Raw genomic sequence first — 19,831 nt, 5'->3', positions numbered from 1 at the left:
AAAAACCAGAACTGAGGACCGAGAGTTGAGATGGAAGACATTGAAGTACTTTAACTCCAATCCTGGCATTTCCAGCTTAATTTGCGTACATTGATGTACTATTTGGTGCTAACTGGAAGTGCCAGTAAACATCCGAATAGGCACTTGTAGAAAAATTTGGTATCCAATAAGTGTGCTAGTCATTTGTGCGAACAAGTTTTGATGAAATTCAACAGTTATATTCTGATGAACGACGAAATCTACGTGAAAATAGATTTCACACGCACCGTCGATCGTTACAATCTTGCCCAAGTGTTTGATTGGTTCCGAATATGGGCCGGCCGGCACATATTTTGTTTTGAACGTATTTAACTTCAACTCAATCTTCGTTTCTTCACGCTTTAATTTGGTGTACTGTTCATCCACTGCCACCGATCTGTGGCAATGTCCATGTCCCTGCCAATGAATCTGATCAGCTTCCCGAGAAAACCGTTCTCTTCCACGATTTTCAGTAGCTCTTTACGCTCGATATGCATATGATGATTATCATATGCAGATTTAAAATTGATGAACAAATGGTGCGTAAGCATTCTATATTTACGACCTTATTGAAGGATCTGCCGTAGTGTTAAGATTTGGTCCATCATTGACGATTCTTCAACAGAGTCGACCTGATAGCTTCCAGCATATCTCTTCGCAGATAGCAAGAGTCAACGAAAGATGATTTGGGAGAGCACTTTGTAGGCGATCGACAATGGTGATCGCACTATTGGTCTTACTTAAAGTTCAGCTTGACAATTCCCCGTCGCGCCACTCCATCACCCTTTTCCGCATCTAGCTCATCACTCTACTCTGAAGCTCGTGTGTATTGTCGTTGCTCCAGTAAATTGTATGATCATCCCTGAATAAAACCTACAAGTGCTGTAGAGTCCTTCCTTCTACAGCACTTCGAAGTCAAACTTGTAGCTCTTCAATACATCCAAGAGCGCTCGAGTGCTTCCTTAGAAGTGTGACAGATCGGCTATTCACATCCAAAGTGTCCAATCCATGACCCGTTTTCGTTCCGTCGGTCTATTCTGTTTTGTTGACACCAAAACTCACCAACCCCTGTCCAGGGCCGGCGCTTCCCTTAAGCAAAACAAGCAGCTGCTTGGAGCGCCACTTCGAGGGGGCGCCATTTCGCCTACATTAAATAAAACTGTACCATATAAATAAGTGGTTAACATAAAACTTCTTCCTTCTCCTTTAGCAGCATAAAGCCGGGATGGCAAGTGGTGTATCTAAAGTTACTGTCCGCTTTATTGGGTCCTGGGCTATTTGCCGCCAATTCTTTGAGCATCTCGACACAAACAAATCGGCTTCAACCTGGACGAGCCATCTAGTAAGGTGGGTCTTTTTATTCCTAAAGGCCCTCATACACGTACGAACATGTTGACCGAAAATGTTGGTGAATTCATGTTCGGTCAACACTCTCGCCTGTGTACGAGCGCCACGAACCAAACAGGCAAAATAAGAAGTTGGGCTTGTCGCTCGACCTGAATGACCCGCCAACATTTTATTCGTTTACAACCCAACATATGCGTACGTGTAAGGGGCCCTTAAGGCCGATGAAGTTCTAGAAGAGAACACACACGGAAAGAAATTTGATTCCTATGCTATGCCTGAAATCATGAAATGTGAATTCCTGTCAAATCATAACTGAATTGCCATATCAGGCAGCACAAAATCATGAATAATAGTTAATGATTTTTCATTGTGTTGTACTGCAAGAAGCTCGTGATATCATGATGATTATTCATGGTGTATTTTTATAAATCATAACCTAGTAACCTGGAATCAAGAGTAATTTTGCTCGTTTTGGAGATCAAATTTCTATCCGTGCAGATTCACTGCATGGACATCCGGTAGTCTTGCGACGTGACCGACCCATCGTACTCTCCCAACTTTTGACAAGTGTACTTTGAGAATCATTCCAAGTAGTGCCTGCCGTGCATGGTTCATACGCCTACGCCATTCTTCGCTTTCCGTTTGCACTCCACCTCCTCCTGATGAAAATCTATTCGCAACAAAACACAACAATCAAAACCCTCAGATAAACGTGGTGGGAAAGTGGCATTGATGACATTGAATTATTTAAAAAAAAATCCGGGAGAAATTTTCGAATCTCTTCAGAATCCGCAATCAGCAGATTCAAGCAGAGCAAAGTATAAGGACGAAGTTTCTGAAGTAACATGAAATATGTACCGAACTTTTTCACTTTTGAAGGTTTATCATTTCTTAATAATGGGTTTCAAGAAACTGACAATTATTCAAAAGAAATGGCGGTTGACTGTGAGCAGTGTTGCGAAGCCCTACTCGTTCTAGTGAACACACCGGCATAAGCATTCCTTTCGGCCTCTTGCTCTTGGTTATTCATGCACTGTAACCACTTTTGCGAGTGTGCATTTAGCAGCCACGGTCGTCGCTCTCGCACATTATTGCAGCCTGAGCAACTGATACCGATCACTCGCGAGGACTCGCACTCCTACCCGCGTGTAGAATCGAGGGCATAAGACGAAGAAGAAAACAAAAAGTAATGCAAAATCTGTATCCCAGTGTGCCGCATGCCCTCACGGGCAGCTGGCTGCTCACGAGTTGTTTGCCTCGTGAGTGGTTATGCAGAAAGACGCTGCGAGACTATGCGTTTGCGAGTGTGTAAGTAGTAAAATGTCTGCACTCAGCAACGCCGGCTATTTTTCGTTTGTTCTGGGGGTGCCATTTTAAGAATTTGCGTGGACCGACAAATTGGCTAGCGCCGTCCCTGCCCTTGTCACCAACACCAATTCCTGTTTTATTCTCTATTCTTTATTTATTTCATCATCTGACAAAAATTTGCCTTAATGAACTAACATAAAAAACAAAATGAACTAGAACTGGTAACTTTACTTTTAAACAAGTGCGAAGGTTCGCAAAATTCAAACAGATGCTCTATACTATTGAATAACATCACACTGTTATTTAGGTGAACACAAGAAGGTAAATAAATTTCAAAATTATCAAATTTAAAATAATAGAAATTATTTAGAACAAATGGAAAACTTTAATAAACTTTAAAATTTTTAATGAGCACAGTTGTTTTCATTCAAGTAAATTCCCAAAAGACTCTGTGAGTTTTATTGCACTCTTAAGGCTATTTTCGTGACCAAAATGTTGGTCATAAAAGTCACCATAAAGGTGTAATAAAATCCTAATTGTCACCTGGAATGTCTCTAGTATAAAGAAAAACAACCTGGAATTTACAATTTAAAAGATTTCGTCCAAGCTGCCCTAATGTGTATCGTGAAGAGCAAAGTTATGCATGAATAATCAGCTGATTTCAACTCAAATGAACCTATCACATCGTTTCCTTGGGTTGCTTCATTCATATTAGCGAATCAACAGTGTGTCAAACAAATACACCTTGTGCTTTGCAGCCACTTTACTCTATCAGCCAGCAGCCGATAAAGTGTTGCCTCCAATAATCAGACACCAAAATCCCACCTCACTGGGCAAATGGAAACTTATTTCAATTCCGTTACAGACTGAGAGCAAAAGAACATTTTCCAATTCCAACAGCTTGAATCGAATGCACATTTTCCGGAAAACAACGACTCCAATTCTGACCCACATTCGCCAGCAGCCTTTCCATTGTGCACCGGCAGTCGGCACCGACCAGCAACAACGGTCGTCATCGTCGTCGTCGGTTAGAATCAGCGAACGTGATTGTTGGTTTTCCCAATTTTCTCTATTCTCAAATCCTTTCCCGAGCCGGTCGACCCGGTTCGGTTTAGAATCCGGAGTCGCCAGAGAATTGTATTTCTCAATTTGACAACAAAAATACGACAATAAATAGACAGCAGCGGTGGTGTGGAGACGGCTGGCAGCACAAAAAACGAAACTATCCAGTCAGTGAGATTTCTAACAATGGTTAATTTAATTTTCCAATTGCAGGTATCACCTGGTCCTGCCGCCAATGGGCGGAAAACACTCTCCACGCTTGGCTGTATACCTGCTGGCGCTACCATTCCACACTACACGACAGAGCGCGTGCACACACACACAGACCCCGCATGCCGCCGACCGACTGAACTGACTGCCGAAGGCTAGTGTTGGTGGTGATTGTGCAACAACGACAAGGGTGAAGCGACATCAGCATAGCACAGCAGCAAAGCAAAGCAACACAGCCAGCTGCTTTGGACGATCCTTCGTTCGGGTCGGTCGTTCAGTCTTCGGCGCGAATGCAATGCAATCGGACGGGTCCGGGCGAGTGTGTAAGAGTAGTGTCGACGAAGGGAATTCGCTGCCCGCGTGACGACTACGACGAATGCGACTGGAAACGATACGGTCCGGAGTGTAATATGTTAAGACGTGTCCTGGCATAGTGAGCCCCCTCCGGTGAAGCACGGCGACGACGAGTAGACCGGAAGTGCCGGTTGTGTGTGTCGGCGGGAAATTTATAAGAGTGCTGTTTCAATTTGTGAGCGAATGAAGCGAGTGGATGTGAAGTGAAAATTCCCGTTTTTTTGTCACTGTGTGGAAAACGTGCCGCTCGCTACTCCACTACTGCCGCAAGGTCGGCAAACCCGCGGTACCTACCATTCAACCGGAGTGTAATTCTTGCCTGCTCGTGGAAAACGGAAGAAAAGCGGTCTGTTTTGTGTGGAGCCGGCCGGATGAATAGTTGCCTCATGTGTTAGCGAAAAGAAGAGGGCAATTTTCCGAGCCAGCAACCGTTCGAATTTAGTGAGTCCCACACGACGATAGTGAACGTGGTCAGGGTTGGTACGGGTAAAAGTGAAGTTTCCTCTCAATTTCATCAATGTTCTCGGCTTGTGCCGTTTTGTAACTACCGACAGCGACGACGACGACGACGACGACGACGGCGTCGACGGTTCAGGCGGTATCAGAAGGCAGCAAGAAGCTCGTATAGTAAAAAGTCAGTGCTTTGTGCGATATACGGTGCAGTTTGCACTGCAACGGTAAATGGGAGAAGAATAGCCAGTGTAATTAAAAATTTATTGAAAAAATCTTAATTAGAAAACACCAGTAGTGGAAGTGTGCAAAGTGAAATTATTTGTCCGGAAAAGGTTTGGGGACATACGAGGGAAAAACTACATATAGCAAGTGACGACGTGTGAGCCGGTTGGAGCTGCTTTCTCGAAACGGTAAGCGTTATGGAGGAAAATTACTCCACTGGGTTTCCAGGATTCAATATCCGGTAGTGGAGAAAACGGTACAGTGGGAAAAATTATTACACCGAGAATTGTTTATAAATGACGGAGCGATGGAAACAAACAGAAAGCCACCGAAGGCTATAGGTTTATGTATAGAAACGCTCATATCTTCAAGCGTGTGTACTGACATGTCAGCAAGAACTCTGGTTTCGGCATCCGCTGTTGTTTTATTAAAGCAGCTTTTGATTATGTCCTAATAGTTTCTTTGGTGTCACACAATCATACAAAAATTTGATTCAATTTAACGCATATAAAATTGAATTGTTGATTGATTTTTAAGAGAGTGATTGATAAAACTAGATGTTTAACCTTTACGTCCCCGACATCAAAAATGATGGTACTTGCAGTTACACTTTTGGCTCTATCTGCACTTAATTTCATTAGATTCTTATGCAATTAGTCTTAAAAGAACCACATTAGATTGGCCTTTAATAAAAAAAAATAAGTTGATAAATTATGGTTCCCTTTTCCCGGAGATATTCCAGATCGCAGTGGATTTTTTTTGACGTTATAAGTAGCATGAGAAATAAAACTCTGAAATCTGCTTACCAGCCCGAGCAGGAGGGAAGATCAAAATAATATAAAAACAGTATCAAACTGTGTTATAATGGTATATTTTGTTATTGACTAGATATGGAGAAACATTGATAACACATTTTGTTATTGAGTAGATATTTATAACAGTGGTTGTAAGATGAATTTTATAACTGATTTTGCTATCATATCTTATTCTGGCCTTAAAATGACATTCGATATATTTCATACAATTTTTTTATTGATTAAAGAGATTTTAGATTGTAACTATTTAATAAAATGATTTTTTAATATCTCATATACTACTGCATTTGTTATTCAATACCTTAATAATACTTAAATATGTTATTCTAAACTCTGAATACAGTATGTTATTGCTTTGTTATTCAATTAACACAAGTAGTTAATCTTTTGGCCTTATAGGAGAAAAATTTTGATATTATTTTTTGATATTTTACCAACTATGTCAGCCAAAACAAGACCAAATTCTGATATGAGGTATTCGATCTCCAATAACACATTTTGATGTTATTTTACTCTTCGCTCCTGTTCGGCAGAGTACGCAAAAGTTATCCATTTCATTTGTGGTGAATAAGAATGAAACTTACACTATCCTGTAGAGCGCAAGTTCATGTCCCACAATCCGGAACATCCGGTATCGGTTCTACCGGAACTGAAAATTGGCCGTCTTGAATTCTCTTCAGTAATATGGCAAATGGGGTATCAAACCAAAGGATTTTTCAACGCGAGTTCTTGGGATGACTTTTGGAAGTATTTTGACTCGATCTGGACATTCCGAAATATCCGTTGTAGGTTCTACCGGAACTCAAAATAGGCCGTTTTGAATTTTCATCAGAAATATGGCAAATGGGGTATCAAATCAAAGGATTTTTCAACGCGATTCCTTGGGTGGACTTTAGGATGCATTTTGAGCTGACCTGGACATTCCGGAATGTCCGTTGTCGGTTCTACCGGAACTTAAAATTGGCCTGTTTGAATTTTCTTTGAAAATATATCAAATCTCGGATATTCAACACGAGTTCTTGGGTGGTTTCTGTGATTTGATATTCCATTTTCGGAAGAAAAGTTAAAATGGCCAATTTTGAGTTCCGGTAGAACCGACAACGGAATGTTCGGAATGTCCAGATCTGGTCAAAATACATCCAAAAGTACACGCATGGACTCGCGTTGAACAATCCTTTGATTTGATGCCCCATTTGCCATATTACTGAAGAGAATTTTCAGTTCCGGTAGAATCGATACCGGATGTTCCGCAGTGTGGGATATGAACTTGCGCTCTCCAGGATAATGTAAGATTCATTCTTATTAACCACAAATGAAATGGATAACTTTTGCGCACTCTGTTAAGCAGATTTATAGTATTACATATTTCACATTCTACTTATGACGTCAACAAAAATTCCACTGCGATCTAGAATATCTCCGGGAAAATGGAACCAAAATTTATTACCTTATTTTTTCATCAAAGGCCAATCTATTGTGGTTCTTTTAAGACTAACTGCATAAAAATCAAATGAAAATAAGTGGAGATAGAGCCAAAAGTGTAACTGCAAGTACCATCATTTTTGGTACGTCGGGGACGTAAAGGTTCAATTCCACTGTAATCAGAATAATGTCAAGACTCAAAAGACGGGTGTACCTCAAACTACCTTAATGATAAATGGTTTTACACCCCCGCTAACGCTTCTGTACAACCGTGTTTTTCAAACTTCATGTAGGGTACGGGGGGAATTTTCAGCCTATTAAACGGTAGCCTGAACAAAATACATTAAGGCCAATGCAAATCATTTTCAAAGTTTTTGTCACCCCCCCCCCTTGGAAATTGGCTTGAAAAATCGGGGGGGGGGGGACAAAAACTTTTTTAAATATTTGTAATGGCCTAATTATGGTGAACCTCCATTTATTTTTCATATCACAAATTTTTCAAATATAAGAGTGTATTTTGGTATTATCAAAACGCTTTTAAATTTGAGTTGAAGTCGCAATAAATGATGAGCTTGCTACGGCTATTTTGGGCCTGCGACGCTATTATGGTGCTTATGTGGTTTGTATTTTCAGCAGGCCGAACACACCTGTATGGTACAAACCATTACACTTATAATTCAATTAGTGCTAGCTGCGAGTGCGCCATAGTTCCGCAATTAACAATAAAGCTTATTTATGGCATTGTACAGAGGTTAATCAAAGGCTTATAGCCTACCAAAAAATCAGTTATAACTATTTGAAAGAAACTTGAGAAATTGCGATGAGCAAACAGCACCACCAAAGTGCCTATTTAGTGGATTGCTGTACTTCAACAGCAGACCATTAATAATTAATTTAGTATGGATTTTTACTCAATATGCTAGAAGCACTTGGCACTTTCCCTTCGAGCATTTGTAGTAGTGTGAATAATGCACCTCAGTTTGTTTTGGCTGGATTTAAAATCGAGATGAATTTTCAATTACAGAATGGTTCCGATTATATCATCCCCCAATTAGGGTAAAGAACCGGTTTTAAGCAGTCTAAGCGGGTCACTGATTGTTTTACCTTATTACAAGCGATGGGTTGACTAAGTGGGGGATATCAGCATACCAATCTTCTTGCTATCTTTAGTTCTTCAAGCTGTTACCATTGGAAGACACTATTGTTCAGCTAAACTTTTGATTTTTCGCTTTAAAAGTTGGAGCGGTGGAACTAATTTTGATCAGACCGAACATATGTTCATCCTCAAGGTGCTTTGTTAAGCAATCCTGAAATCTGAATTTTTTTACGTCCCCATAAATAATCACTCGAACTATTCCCCCTATTCAGTAAGTTCGCGTTCCTATCCGCGACCTATTAATCGGCATCTGATGCGTAATCGGCATAGCGTATCGGCATAGATGCGTAAAATGCCATCTGTCTAAATTGTTTATCGGGGCATACACTCACCGCACCGCTCGGCAAACGGTATTCGTCGTCTCTTTTATTCTCTAGTGTTCTTATGGGAAACTGCGAGTTTGACGTCTCACTCGCTGTTCATAAGGATGGTGGGAGAACAAAGGAGGTAAACATAGCAGTACACATGGTCCGACTCAGAACAGTGTTGTCAAAGCAAATAACATTGAAACACATCGTTGCTTTATTAAATCACTGAGAAAATCTTCGAAAATTATTGAAAAATCTGTTTTTTCTGTTGTTTTTAATAAAGAAAAATTAATTATGAACATACATTTCTCTTGAAAGTATTGAACCACATTTTCACCATTGGAGGTTTCAGTTAATTTCAAACCTATAAATCTTATTTCCAGAACCGAAACAGTGTCTTGGCAACACGATAGTTCATCAGTTATGCTGCAGCTGCTGCTACTGGTGAACAGGTTCCGTCAATTCAGAATTTGTTTTCAGTTTTGTTATAAAATAATAAAACTTTCAGCTAGAGACAAAGCCTTAGATAATATAAAAAAAGATAGTGAATAATATGGTATGTGATAATTGAGCGCTTGACTTTTAGAGTGGTTGTAATCAGTGCTGAAAAATGTGATGGATTCGTTAGTAGCGAGGTGGCGATTGCCTTCAGCAGCTGAAAAATGTACGTTTTTGGACAACAATTTTTAATTCATCATATTTCTTGTCGGAAACCCAGGAAATTGTGTTTGTGTGAATCAAATGTCTGGTTAAGCGATTTGTGAAGATGATCCTATCAAAAGATTTTGAAAATATGAATAAAAAAGTGCATTTTCGGCTCATTTATTCATAACTGATTAAAATAGGTGACACTGGTGAACTCGTTCCTTACCCTATGTATAATTTTTTGAAATTTTATTTTGAATTCTGAAGATATTTACACTCTTTTAGTAAATGTTTCTAAACGCGAAATACAAATGTAAATTTTTTAGAATATTTTTACCCCAATTACGTTTTTCGAACCAACCCACGGTTGTACTAAAAAACTGCTAAAAAAAAGTATATGAAACATCTTCTTATCCTTGCATGTTCCGAAAATGAAATTTGATTGCCAATCACATGAATGTTATAAGTACACGATTTTTTTTAGGTACTAGCTGACCCGACAAACCTCGTATTGCGACAAATTAAACTGTATTGTACATAAATCGTGAATCTCGGACGACATTTGTCACAATCTCGAGTTTTACAAGTTTCTGGGGAGTTCACGGGTGTTTTAATATACAAATTTTCCTCACAGTAAAGTAGAAAACAACTCCCCCCATTGCTTAGCCTGATAAAATAAAGCGGTTAACATTTAAATATTCGCCATTATCACAAACCATTTCGCCGAATACCATTTTGTGGAACACCAATTCTCGGTTGACCATTACGCGGAATACAGAGTTTCGTAGAATACCATTTCGCGAAAAACCTTACGCGGGATGTACCATTTCACGGAAAATCTTTTCGTAGAAAGTGTCATTTCGCAGGGGTGACCCAACTGAAGGAAAGTAATAGAGGTCAGTAGATCTAGGAAAATAAATAAACCTAGATAGAGGTGATCTCTACGGGGGGCTGTCCCCCGCAGTGGCAGATGCTTCCGACGACAGGTCGCCAGCAACACTCGCGGCCTGTGGCCGTCTCACGCTGAATCTAATGTTACTATTGATTGTTTTTGGTGGTCTTGTTATTGACTAATGTTTTATGAAAGAGTCTAAGATTTCTCCAGTTCGATTAGTTTTTGAGTTACGCAAAAATTTCTGTTCTGATTGTATGAGAGTCCTTATCCCTCTACCACAGGGGTGAGGGGTCTCAAACTATCATAAAAAAATACTGCCTCCAAAACCCTCCACATGCCAAATTTGGTTCCATTTGCTTGATTAGTTCTCTAGTTATGAGGATATTTGTATTTCATTTGTATGGAAACCCCCTCTTAAAGGGCCAATTCACCAAAGAAAAAAAAATTACCTACAAAAACACCCACATGTCAAATTTTGTTCCATTTGCTTGATTAGTTCTCGAGTTATGCAGAAATTTGTGTTTTATTTATATGGGAGCCCCCCTCTTAGTGGGGGAGGGGTCTCTAACCATCACAATAACCTTCCCTGGCCCCAAAAACCCCTATATGCAAATTTTCACGCCGATCGGTGCAGTAGTTTTCGATTCTATAAGGAACATACGGACAGACAGACACACAGAAATCCATTTTTATAGGTATAGATTAACAACATGCCAGTTCGTCAAATGTATTCAACTTAATTTGCAACCAAATACATCGATTAAGTTAAAATAATTTGCGATTATAAGACTGTTTTACATTTTCCTATAGCAAAATATTCTGAACACCCTTATGGTTGGATATAGAAATAATTAATCGTAAAACCATATTATTACGCATCAACTACTCTGCACCGTCATAATATTAATTAGCGCTGGATATTTAATATGTTACACGTGGGAATAATCAAACAACTCACGCAAACTACCAAATACCTCTGAATTGATTCAATTTCCATTATTCTATCGTTCGCAGTGATTCCCGTTCTGCGGAAGTCAATATCATCACAACAGCATCAGCAGCAGCAGCAGCAGCAACAGAATCAGGAGTAGCAGCAACAGCACCAGGAACAAAACGATTGTTCCTTTTTTTCATCTCAGGCACCGTCAGCACCGCCGCAGCACAGATCCACACTGGCTGCCACTACCAGCGCCCGTCAAGACTCTGTGTACTGACGTAGGACGCAATACCGTCAACCCACCCGGCCGCCATTACAGCAGCGATTGTGGCAACGCAACGGTGGCTGAACCATTCATTATTGTTTCGCTCTCTGATGTATTGTTACTTTACGGGACCGAGATTGTGTTCCGTTCGTACACGTGCACATAACTCTTTTCCCGGAACGTGGGCGGCGGCGGCGGTATATCCTGATTTCTTTTTTTGCGACGTCCCATTCAACAGACGACGGTTCCTTCGCGTGTCTAGCACACATACAAGCGAGTGTAAAGCGACTTCCAATGAGTGAATGAAGCCAACCTTTGACTCTGTGGCAGCGCAGGAAACAGCGATACGACAGAGCTTAAACCTTTATTCAGAACCAGAAGCGTGGAAGCAAAGGCAGATAACATGAGCACAAATAAAGTTACACTGTTTCAATTATTTATTATCGTGCTCTCAGTTGCAGCTGTAATTGGCTCCAAAGTGAATAAAGAACGCCAGTTGAGACAACAGCAGAAGCAACTGGGTGGCACCGCAACGGCCACCAACGGTGCAGAAAAAGGCCACCAAAGCGATGCCACTGCCGGTCAGGATCCTATCGATTTCGGTTATATTTCCGATTCACAGGGACTTCCTACCAGATTCGGTGATGAGGACGATGTGATATTTGCGAAGAAGCGCAACGAAACCGGAGCGGTTGCCAACCTGCATGCTTCGTTCCTGCCGGGTACAGGTGGCACCGTTAACGGTCAGTCCGGTTCTTCGGTAGCCAACGTGAAACCCCCCTTGGGGCACGGTAATGACTACGACTACGACTACGAGGAAGAAGAACTGGACCATCCGGAGGAGAACGATAGCCGCGATAAGGATAACGGAGGCGGTGGCGGCAGCGCCCATAATCACGATCTCGGAGATTACACCGATGGCTTCGATACGGATGCCATCGATCAGATAGAGAGTTTTGGCGAGGGAAGTGACACGACCAGTTCGCTTCCGGTGTTTCTGCTGGAACCGCAGAGCACGTATGTGATAAAAAACCGGCCGGCGGTGCTGCAGTGCAAGGCGTCCCATGCGTTTCAGGTAAGTGCAGTGTTTCTGTTGTTGTCGAATAGCTTTCCGATGCTGGAGGTGCTGCTGGGGGTGGTCTAGTTTTGACTGAGATTCCAAATATAGTTTTCAATAGTCAATAACCGTTTCCAAAACAAATGATAAACAGTTATTTCTAAATCCCGTCGTAGTAAGTAAAGCCATTCTAATTTTCATCATTTGTTGGATGGATTTAATGAATACTCCAAAAGTTCTTGTGCTGATTTGACTAAAACACACTTACCTTCCGATCCGTGAACTTTGAAATCACTGAAAAGTGATTATTAAAGCACATTATTGAAATTACGCACCTGACTTTATTTCTTAAATTCGTCGTACCGTTTTGAAATCCGTCCATCAAAATTTTTCATCGTCCGAACTAAAAATCACAACAATGTTTACAAAGCTAACGCGCATGTATTTGTGTAGGACGGCATGACGAATGTTATTCTGCAAAATTTCTGCACGTCAGGCAAGTTTTCCTGGTTGTAGAATAACGACAATGTGAGTTATTTTTATTTATGAATGACGGAAATTAAAACGATTAGTCGACATTTTCTTCTTCGTCGCACGAAAAAACGTAGGAAATTTGGGTGGTAGGACTTATTTAATGATAAAAAGCATTTGAATAGATCTCAGCTCACTTTGATTAATCGCGTATGATAGACAGCAAACAAAAATATTAGGGAATAACTAGTTTTGCATTGTGTGTCATAAAAATGCTGATATTTTTAATAATTTGTGTTGGATAGGACGGGAATAGGCAATTACAACGAAGCAGCAACATACCCTACATGAAAATTTTATTTGTTGAGTACGAGAACAATGTGTAACATTTCTAACTGATGCATTGAATCGAAAATAAGTAATCTGTTTTTTTTTGCAATCATAACAAATAACATTAGTTTCTGTATATTATCCGCATGGAGAACGTGCCGCATAAGTTGAAGTGTACACGTTACAAGATATTTTACTATGCAAATCAGTTCCCATTACACAAAATTCTTGGCAAATAATTACAAAACAGTTGACATGTGCTTATAGGGATCTTGATTGATTTTACAACTTTGTTTTTCAATTTATACAGACAACTATTGGAATCACCCGGATTTCATTTATATTATAAATTAATTTAACTTTATTTAATTTAAGTAAAAAATTTAATTGAAGTAAAAAGGAGACAAATAAAAACTAGTTCAGCTCACAGCTAATATAAAAGTCAAAAAAGTAGAACACCGAGTTCGTTTTGACCATATACTGTGCGATGAAACGGAATTATGAGAAAGTCAGTTGAGTGAAAAACTCTCGAGGGCGCGTTTATATTGATCTTTGCTAGAATCTAAAGGGCCACATAACAACTTTCCAACGTGCCTTCTCTATTCCAACCCAGCAGCATGCACCTGTGTTGGTATGGAGGAAGTACGACTGGATCCATCCTGGAGGAAACATCAAGCACACGTCATTTTAATACAGTGAAAATAGCAGGGGTCCGACGTTGCCGCCCTGAGGTACTACGGAAGTCGCAAGACTCAATGTTCCCCAGTTTCACAAAAAGACGGCGGTTTTCAAGGAAGGATTTCAACCACCGGACAAAAGCAGCATAGGCACTGAGATGCTTTTTTTTCCTGCGTGGACTCATCACTGCGACCAGTATAATTGACCTATTGTGATATCGCCCGCATATTTGATGCATGAGCTGCACTGCATTTCTTTTTGCTATAATCGCTATTGAATGAGCGATATGCTTATTAAATTTTATGCGTGCTTGTGTGTATTGGGGTTTACCCTTCCTTCAAAGCTTGATCTATTTTACCCACTTATTCCTCACTACCAGTACTATCCCATATTATAGGCGTCCCTGGCGAGGACTCATTCGTTCCTCTGACCAACTTACTATAGGAGGGACTTTTGCACTCAACTGCACTTGACTGCACTTTTGCAGTCAAGAGGCTTCAGTGGGTAAATTTAGAATTCAGCATGAAGGAAGGGTAAATGAGGGGCCTGAGAATAAACCCATGCTAAAGTTACTTGACATAGAATGGCTTGATTCTACTAAGATTCGAACCCACGACCACCCTACTAGCACGGTTGTTACAAAGTTGTGGTAACCGAAATATGACTAATTTCAGTCGTAATTCGGTTGCATCAACTAAATGGACCTATAGTGTGCTACTTGGGCACTCGCTTGTCAAAGCAAACTCGGTAACCTTGCGGCTACGGAGCCCCTCACTGAGATGCTTTAGATGCTTTATGTTGGCTTTATTTAAAACACGTTTCTTAAAAAAAATTGAAAATGTATTCCCAAGTAGCAAGCTTCTATCAGATTTGGTTGAAATAACTTATTTATGACTTGTATTAGTCATATTTAAGTCACTATAAATACATACTTTATAACAACTGTGTTGCTAGGGTTTTTACAGCAAAGACTTATTTTTGTTGTCTTTACAAGCTAAGCTAATTGATTTATGACAAGACGCACAAACGCGTGTGCAATTGATACTTTTTAAAGCATTATTGTCTACCCAAGTAACAATTTGGGTTTTATTATACTCTTATGATGGCGTTTAAGACCAAAATTGGTCTTGAAGACCACCATAAGAGTACAATAAAACTTACATTGTTGCTGGGGTAGAATGTTATTTTTCAAAAAAGTAAAATATATAAAACTGATATTCTATATACACTGAGCAAACAAGAGATGAATCATTCGCAGACAGAAAGCCTCTGAAATAAGGAATCAAAATACAAAAACCCGATTTAATCCACCTAGTGGTGAAAGGAACCTTTGTTATACGGTCTTACTTGGTATTTGAGATAGAAATCGACACGATTTCGGAATACAATTCATCTATTGGTTAACGTTGCGTAATGCGTTGGTTTACATAAAATTTTTGAAAATTGAATAAGTTTACAAATTTTGAACAAAATAGGAACACTTTTAAATTTTGATAGATCCTTTTTTCATGTAATTGCTGAGTAAGGATAAGTAAGTTGTTATTAATTTGAGTAAGTGCAAATAAAAGTAAGTTGTAAGAGGAAATCTTATTCTTTAACATATACATTGCCTAGTAAAGGTCTAGTTTATAGGTTTTTGAACTATGCATAATTACCTGTAATGCCATTCTATTTGATTCACATCAATAGAGTTTTCTTGAATAATTTTAATCAATTTTTATTAACCTTCGGTTACTCACGCTGTTGTATTTTGTACAACACGTGTAGGTTTTTCAACGCCATATTGTTATAAAGTTACAAATCGTTGTTTAACTAACGAATATTCTTCAATAAACTTATTCTGAGCAAAATGTCATAATTATTCAATGCATTAATAATTTAAATTGTTGGAAAAATAGATCAGCATAAACCGCCATCACAGAAACGAAACAATCAGCATGCGAGGTGTACCGCAATTGACCCCAAGTGGAATTTTCTCTCGTTTCTTCATATGGAAAAATGGTGTCTGTATGCAGCAAAACTAGCCAATGTAAAATGTTTAAAATGTATCCGTCTGCTGGTAGTCGAGTAATTCGTAGTCAAAATTAAGGTATTTTTTATAATCAAAGTTCTACAGTTTCTAAACAAGCAAACATAGAGGTATACTATATTCAGAAAAGTTGTGTATTTTTATCATTTGTACAATTTTGTAATACAAGAAAAAGTCATACAACAATTACAAAAAGAGTAAAAATATAAAAACTGAGTTTACAAATTCCTATACAATAAATAAGATTTTTCTATCTTAGCTGTACAGATGGAAGGTTACTGTTTCTAGCAAAATTTCTTGTAATAATATGCTCTATAACTTTGCAGAGCACATCAATGTGTTATATTGACACTGAAGACAAATAATTTTTTTTATTTCACTTTTAGGGGGATTAGTCAAAATTTAGATTCCACCAGACGATAGAGCTTTTAATTTCAAGAAACTATTTTAAAGGTTCGATAAACCTAAAACCAAGTTTTCCCAGTCAAACCTCTAGTGTGCACATTTTCTTTGGTTTGGGGTTATAGTGCGCGCGAGTAACTGTGTTGCAAAAGTTGGCGCGAATGTTCGAGGGTTAATATCTTTTGACCGGTACAACCAATTCTTATGAAATTTTGCATATATATTCGTAGTGTCAAAACCTCTCGTTTGATATTAAAATAATTGAAATTAGGTAAATTATCTTGGTTAAAATCATTATAAATTATTGTTAATTTTGGTGTGGTCTATACTTTCAAATTAAACGTCCAATCAAAAAACCATTCAATAGTGATCTATTAGCATATATTATCTTTCAAATGAGACTAATAGCGCATAAATCGGTTTGGCCATCTCTAAGAAACAGGCGATAATTATTACCTTGTCAAAACAGGTTTTTTAAGCATAACTTTTAAACTACATGTTTGTTTTCAATTAAAAATTTCTGAATAATTTAGCTTTAATAAGGGCTTTCATTTGATACTAAGATCGTTGAAATCGGTCATGTAGTTCTAGAGAAAACCGTGTCACGTATTTTTCACATTTTTGTTTATAACTTTTAAACGAAACGTCGTGTCACGAAGCAACTCAATAGTGATCTACTAGACAATAATACCTTTCAAACAAAAGTAATAGCGAACGATTCGGTTCAGCCATCTCTGAGAAACAGGCGATAGAAAAAATCATTACATACATACACACACACACACACACACAGACATTGCTCAAATCGTCGAACCCTATCGATTGGTATATGTGACTTGGCCCTCCGGGCCTCGGATCAATTTCGTGTTTTTCGACCAATTTTTAAACCTTTGTTATAGTATAACAAAGGTAAAAACATGCAGCAAAAACTGCGAACTGTTTCAAAACTGCTTTTTTTTTCGTGAATATGCTTGCTTAGTATTCAAATTTACTTGTTCTGTAAGATATTCTTATTCGCGGTTCGGTTGAAAGAAAAACTAAGTTTTGTTTTTAAAACATAATTTTCTTCAGTGCAGGACATTTTATTATTTGGGTAATATTTTCTCTCACAAATGTACCGTAAAAGTCACTAAATGAATGTATTTTTGGAGATGCTGTTTGTTTTTCATCGCCGAATCAGCCTGTGGTTACCTCTTCCTCTGTGGTGCTCCTCTTCCAATCTTCGACGGTCATTACGAAACATGGGCACAATTCTAACATGGTCTTTAGGACGCGATGCAATCATCGAATGATTCGGAAGCCACAAGTTGCATCACCTTGAAAACTCGCTGTAGAACGAAGCCGCAGGTGTGGTCGATCTCGAGTCGCTCCAAAATAATAACTATGGAAGAAATTGAGAGATATTAGCAGACCGTTTCGGACTAACTCACGTTTAATCCTCAGTCGAAATCGTTAAAGGATCTGCGAAAGCTGTAGAATCAATGCACCCGTCACGTCAAAAACCTGATTAAGCTCAACCAGCGATTAACCGGAATACCACAACTATTTATGGTAAAGCTACTGACATGGGACTCTGTAGCCGCGAGGTTACCGAATCTGCTTTGACAAGCGAGTGGGCATGAGCTCGATTCTTAGTGAAATCAGGTTGTTCAATGGTACGCAACTTTAGCATGGGTTATTTTCAGTCCCCCTCCAGATTCTTTTTTCGTACTGAATTCTGCATTTACCACTAACGAAACCACTTACCAGAGCAAATTATAAGAGTAGTATTGGATCGAGGTACGTTACGTAAGTCTCTTGTGGAAGGGCAAATTATAGCTAGTCTTCGAATTGCGCGGCGCTAGTGGGCAAGATTGGTTAAAAAATAGTACAGGTATAAAAGAAAAAATGAAAACGTAGACACCTAAGCACGAATAATAAGCAGGTCGCTCACTCTATAGTGATACTGAGAAAATAACGAAATGTGGAATACGGAAAACATCTGGACGAAATTACAAAATCAATAGATAGACTCAAAATATTGGTCGTAGTGGTGATGCTCATAAAAAACGGTACTGACTTGCGCGTTGAACGACTAAACTTTGGTGTGATTTCGAAGCGAAGCGAGACTTCTACCCCTACGGCAGCCTCTGAGCTATCATCCGTCAAATCTGCTACATCCAAATGCAGACTGTCGAAATCATCACCTGTAGTAACAGCGGAATATGCGTGCGACTTTTGTTCTGCTCAACATCAGAACTTCAAGTGCTCAACCTTCCGAAAGATGACCCTGGAGCAAGACATAAAAACAAGCTGAAAGAGGTTCCTAATTCCTAATTTTTTTATAACAGTGTTAATAACAAGGTGTTTTATAGTATCTCTAGAGTGGGAGAAGACGTTGAAAAAAAAGAGCGGAAAATTAGATTGTGAGAATCACCTTTATGTATGATCCCAGGATCGAAAGCATTGAAGGTTTTGGAGCTGTTAACTGTTTTCTACAGAATTTCACTAGCTACATTTCACGCTAAGTGACCTCATACTTATCTAGCTAGTACGTGGTGAAATTAAGTATGACCAGGAAGAGGTTGAAGTGGTCTTGAACGATTTGTACATAGACGACGTCCTACCTGGTTTGGAATGAGTTGACCCAAATATTACGTCGTGACCTGAAGGCGTTGAAGCTGATAGGTGAATTTCCCATCTCAAAAACTGTTCTAATATTGTAATGAAATGGAGAGTCCCAATTAGTGAAATTGTGTGATAAAGAGTGTCACACATTAAATTGCATCACAGAACAAACGCTGTAGAAAATTATCCATTGGATATTTTCTCTTGAAAATTTGGGTAGCATTAGTTTAGAGCGTATTGTTTACACTGATCGCACCCGAAAAGCAACGTCACGAATTTATTTTGCGCAAGAACCTGGAAAATTCTTAACTCTCTCAACATGGATGATGAGACTAACGTCAAGGCGGACTTCCGGCAGTTTCCAGGGCTACTGTACTTCACCGCCCAGCGGATTACCTACGAATGGCCGAAACACAAATAGCCGAATCACGAATGGCCGAAACACAAATGGCCGAAATAACAAATGGCATAATATATCTAAAGGCCGAATCACGAACGGCCGAATCACGAATGGCCGAATCACAAAAGGCTGAAACACGAATGGCCGAATGTCATATTCGGTCGAAAATAATAACGTCCTTCAGACAGCACACATGTTGGGTGTATGCTGTCCTTACTCCCTGTAGTTCGTTCGGACTTAACTGAGGGATAATCCCTACTAGTCAGTAAACCTAGGAAAATGCTTGCAGCTAAATAGTAGTGGTTTCTGCGGGGGGCTCCCCCCCGCAGTGGCCGGCGCTTCCGACGGCGGGTCACCGGCGCAAACTCGCGGCATGCGGCCGTCTCGCCCTGAATCATCTAGGAAACATTTACTACTGACACGATGAATAGGCCTCGCAC

General features: G+C 39.4%; 1 protein-coding gene across 1 annotated transcript in view; it reads left to right on the top strand.

Moving 5' to 3' along the window:
- Nucleotides 1-3,980: 3,980 nt before the first annotated feature.
- The window catches only part of LOC128742688 (netrin receptor unc-5-like), a 297,884-nt gene continuing 282,033 nt past the window's right edge, over nt 3,981-19,831 (top strand). The window contains exons 1-2 of the mRNA XM_053839127.1: nt 3,981-5,162; nt 11,230-12,492. Coding sequence (XP_053695102.1) covers nt 11,821-12,492 — 672 coding nt within the window. The 5' untranslated portion in view covers nt 3,981-5,162; nt 11,230-11,820. The remainder of the gene's footprint in view (nt 5,163-11,229; nt 12,493-19,831) is intronic.

This window comes from Sabethes cyaneus, chromosome 3 (genome assembly GCF_943734655.1).
Source record: "Sabethes cyaneus chromosome 3, idSabCyanKW18_F2, whole genome shotgun sequence".
Lineage (NCBI taxonomy): Eukaryota > Metazoa > Arthropoda > Insecta > Diptera > Culicidae > Sabethes > Sabethes cyaneus.
Note: the sequence above shows the minus strand (reverse complement) of the source record. Positions and strands in the feature narration are given on the sequence as shown.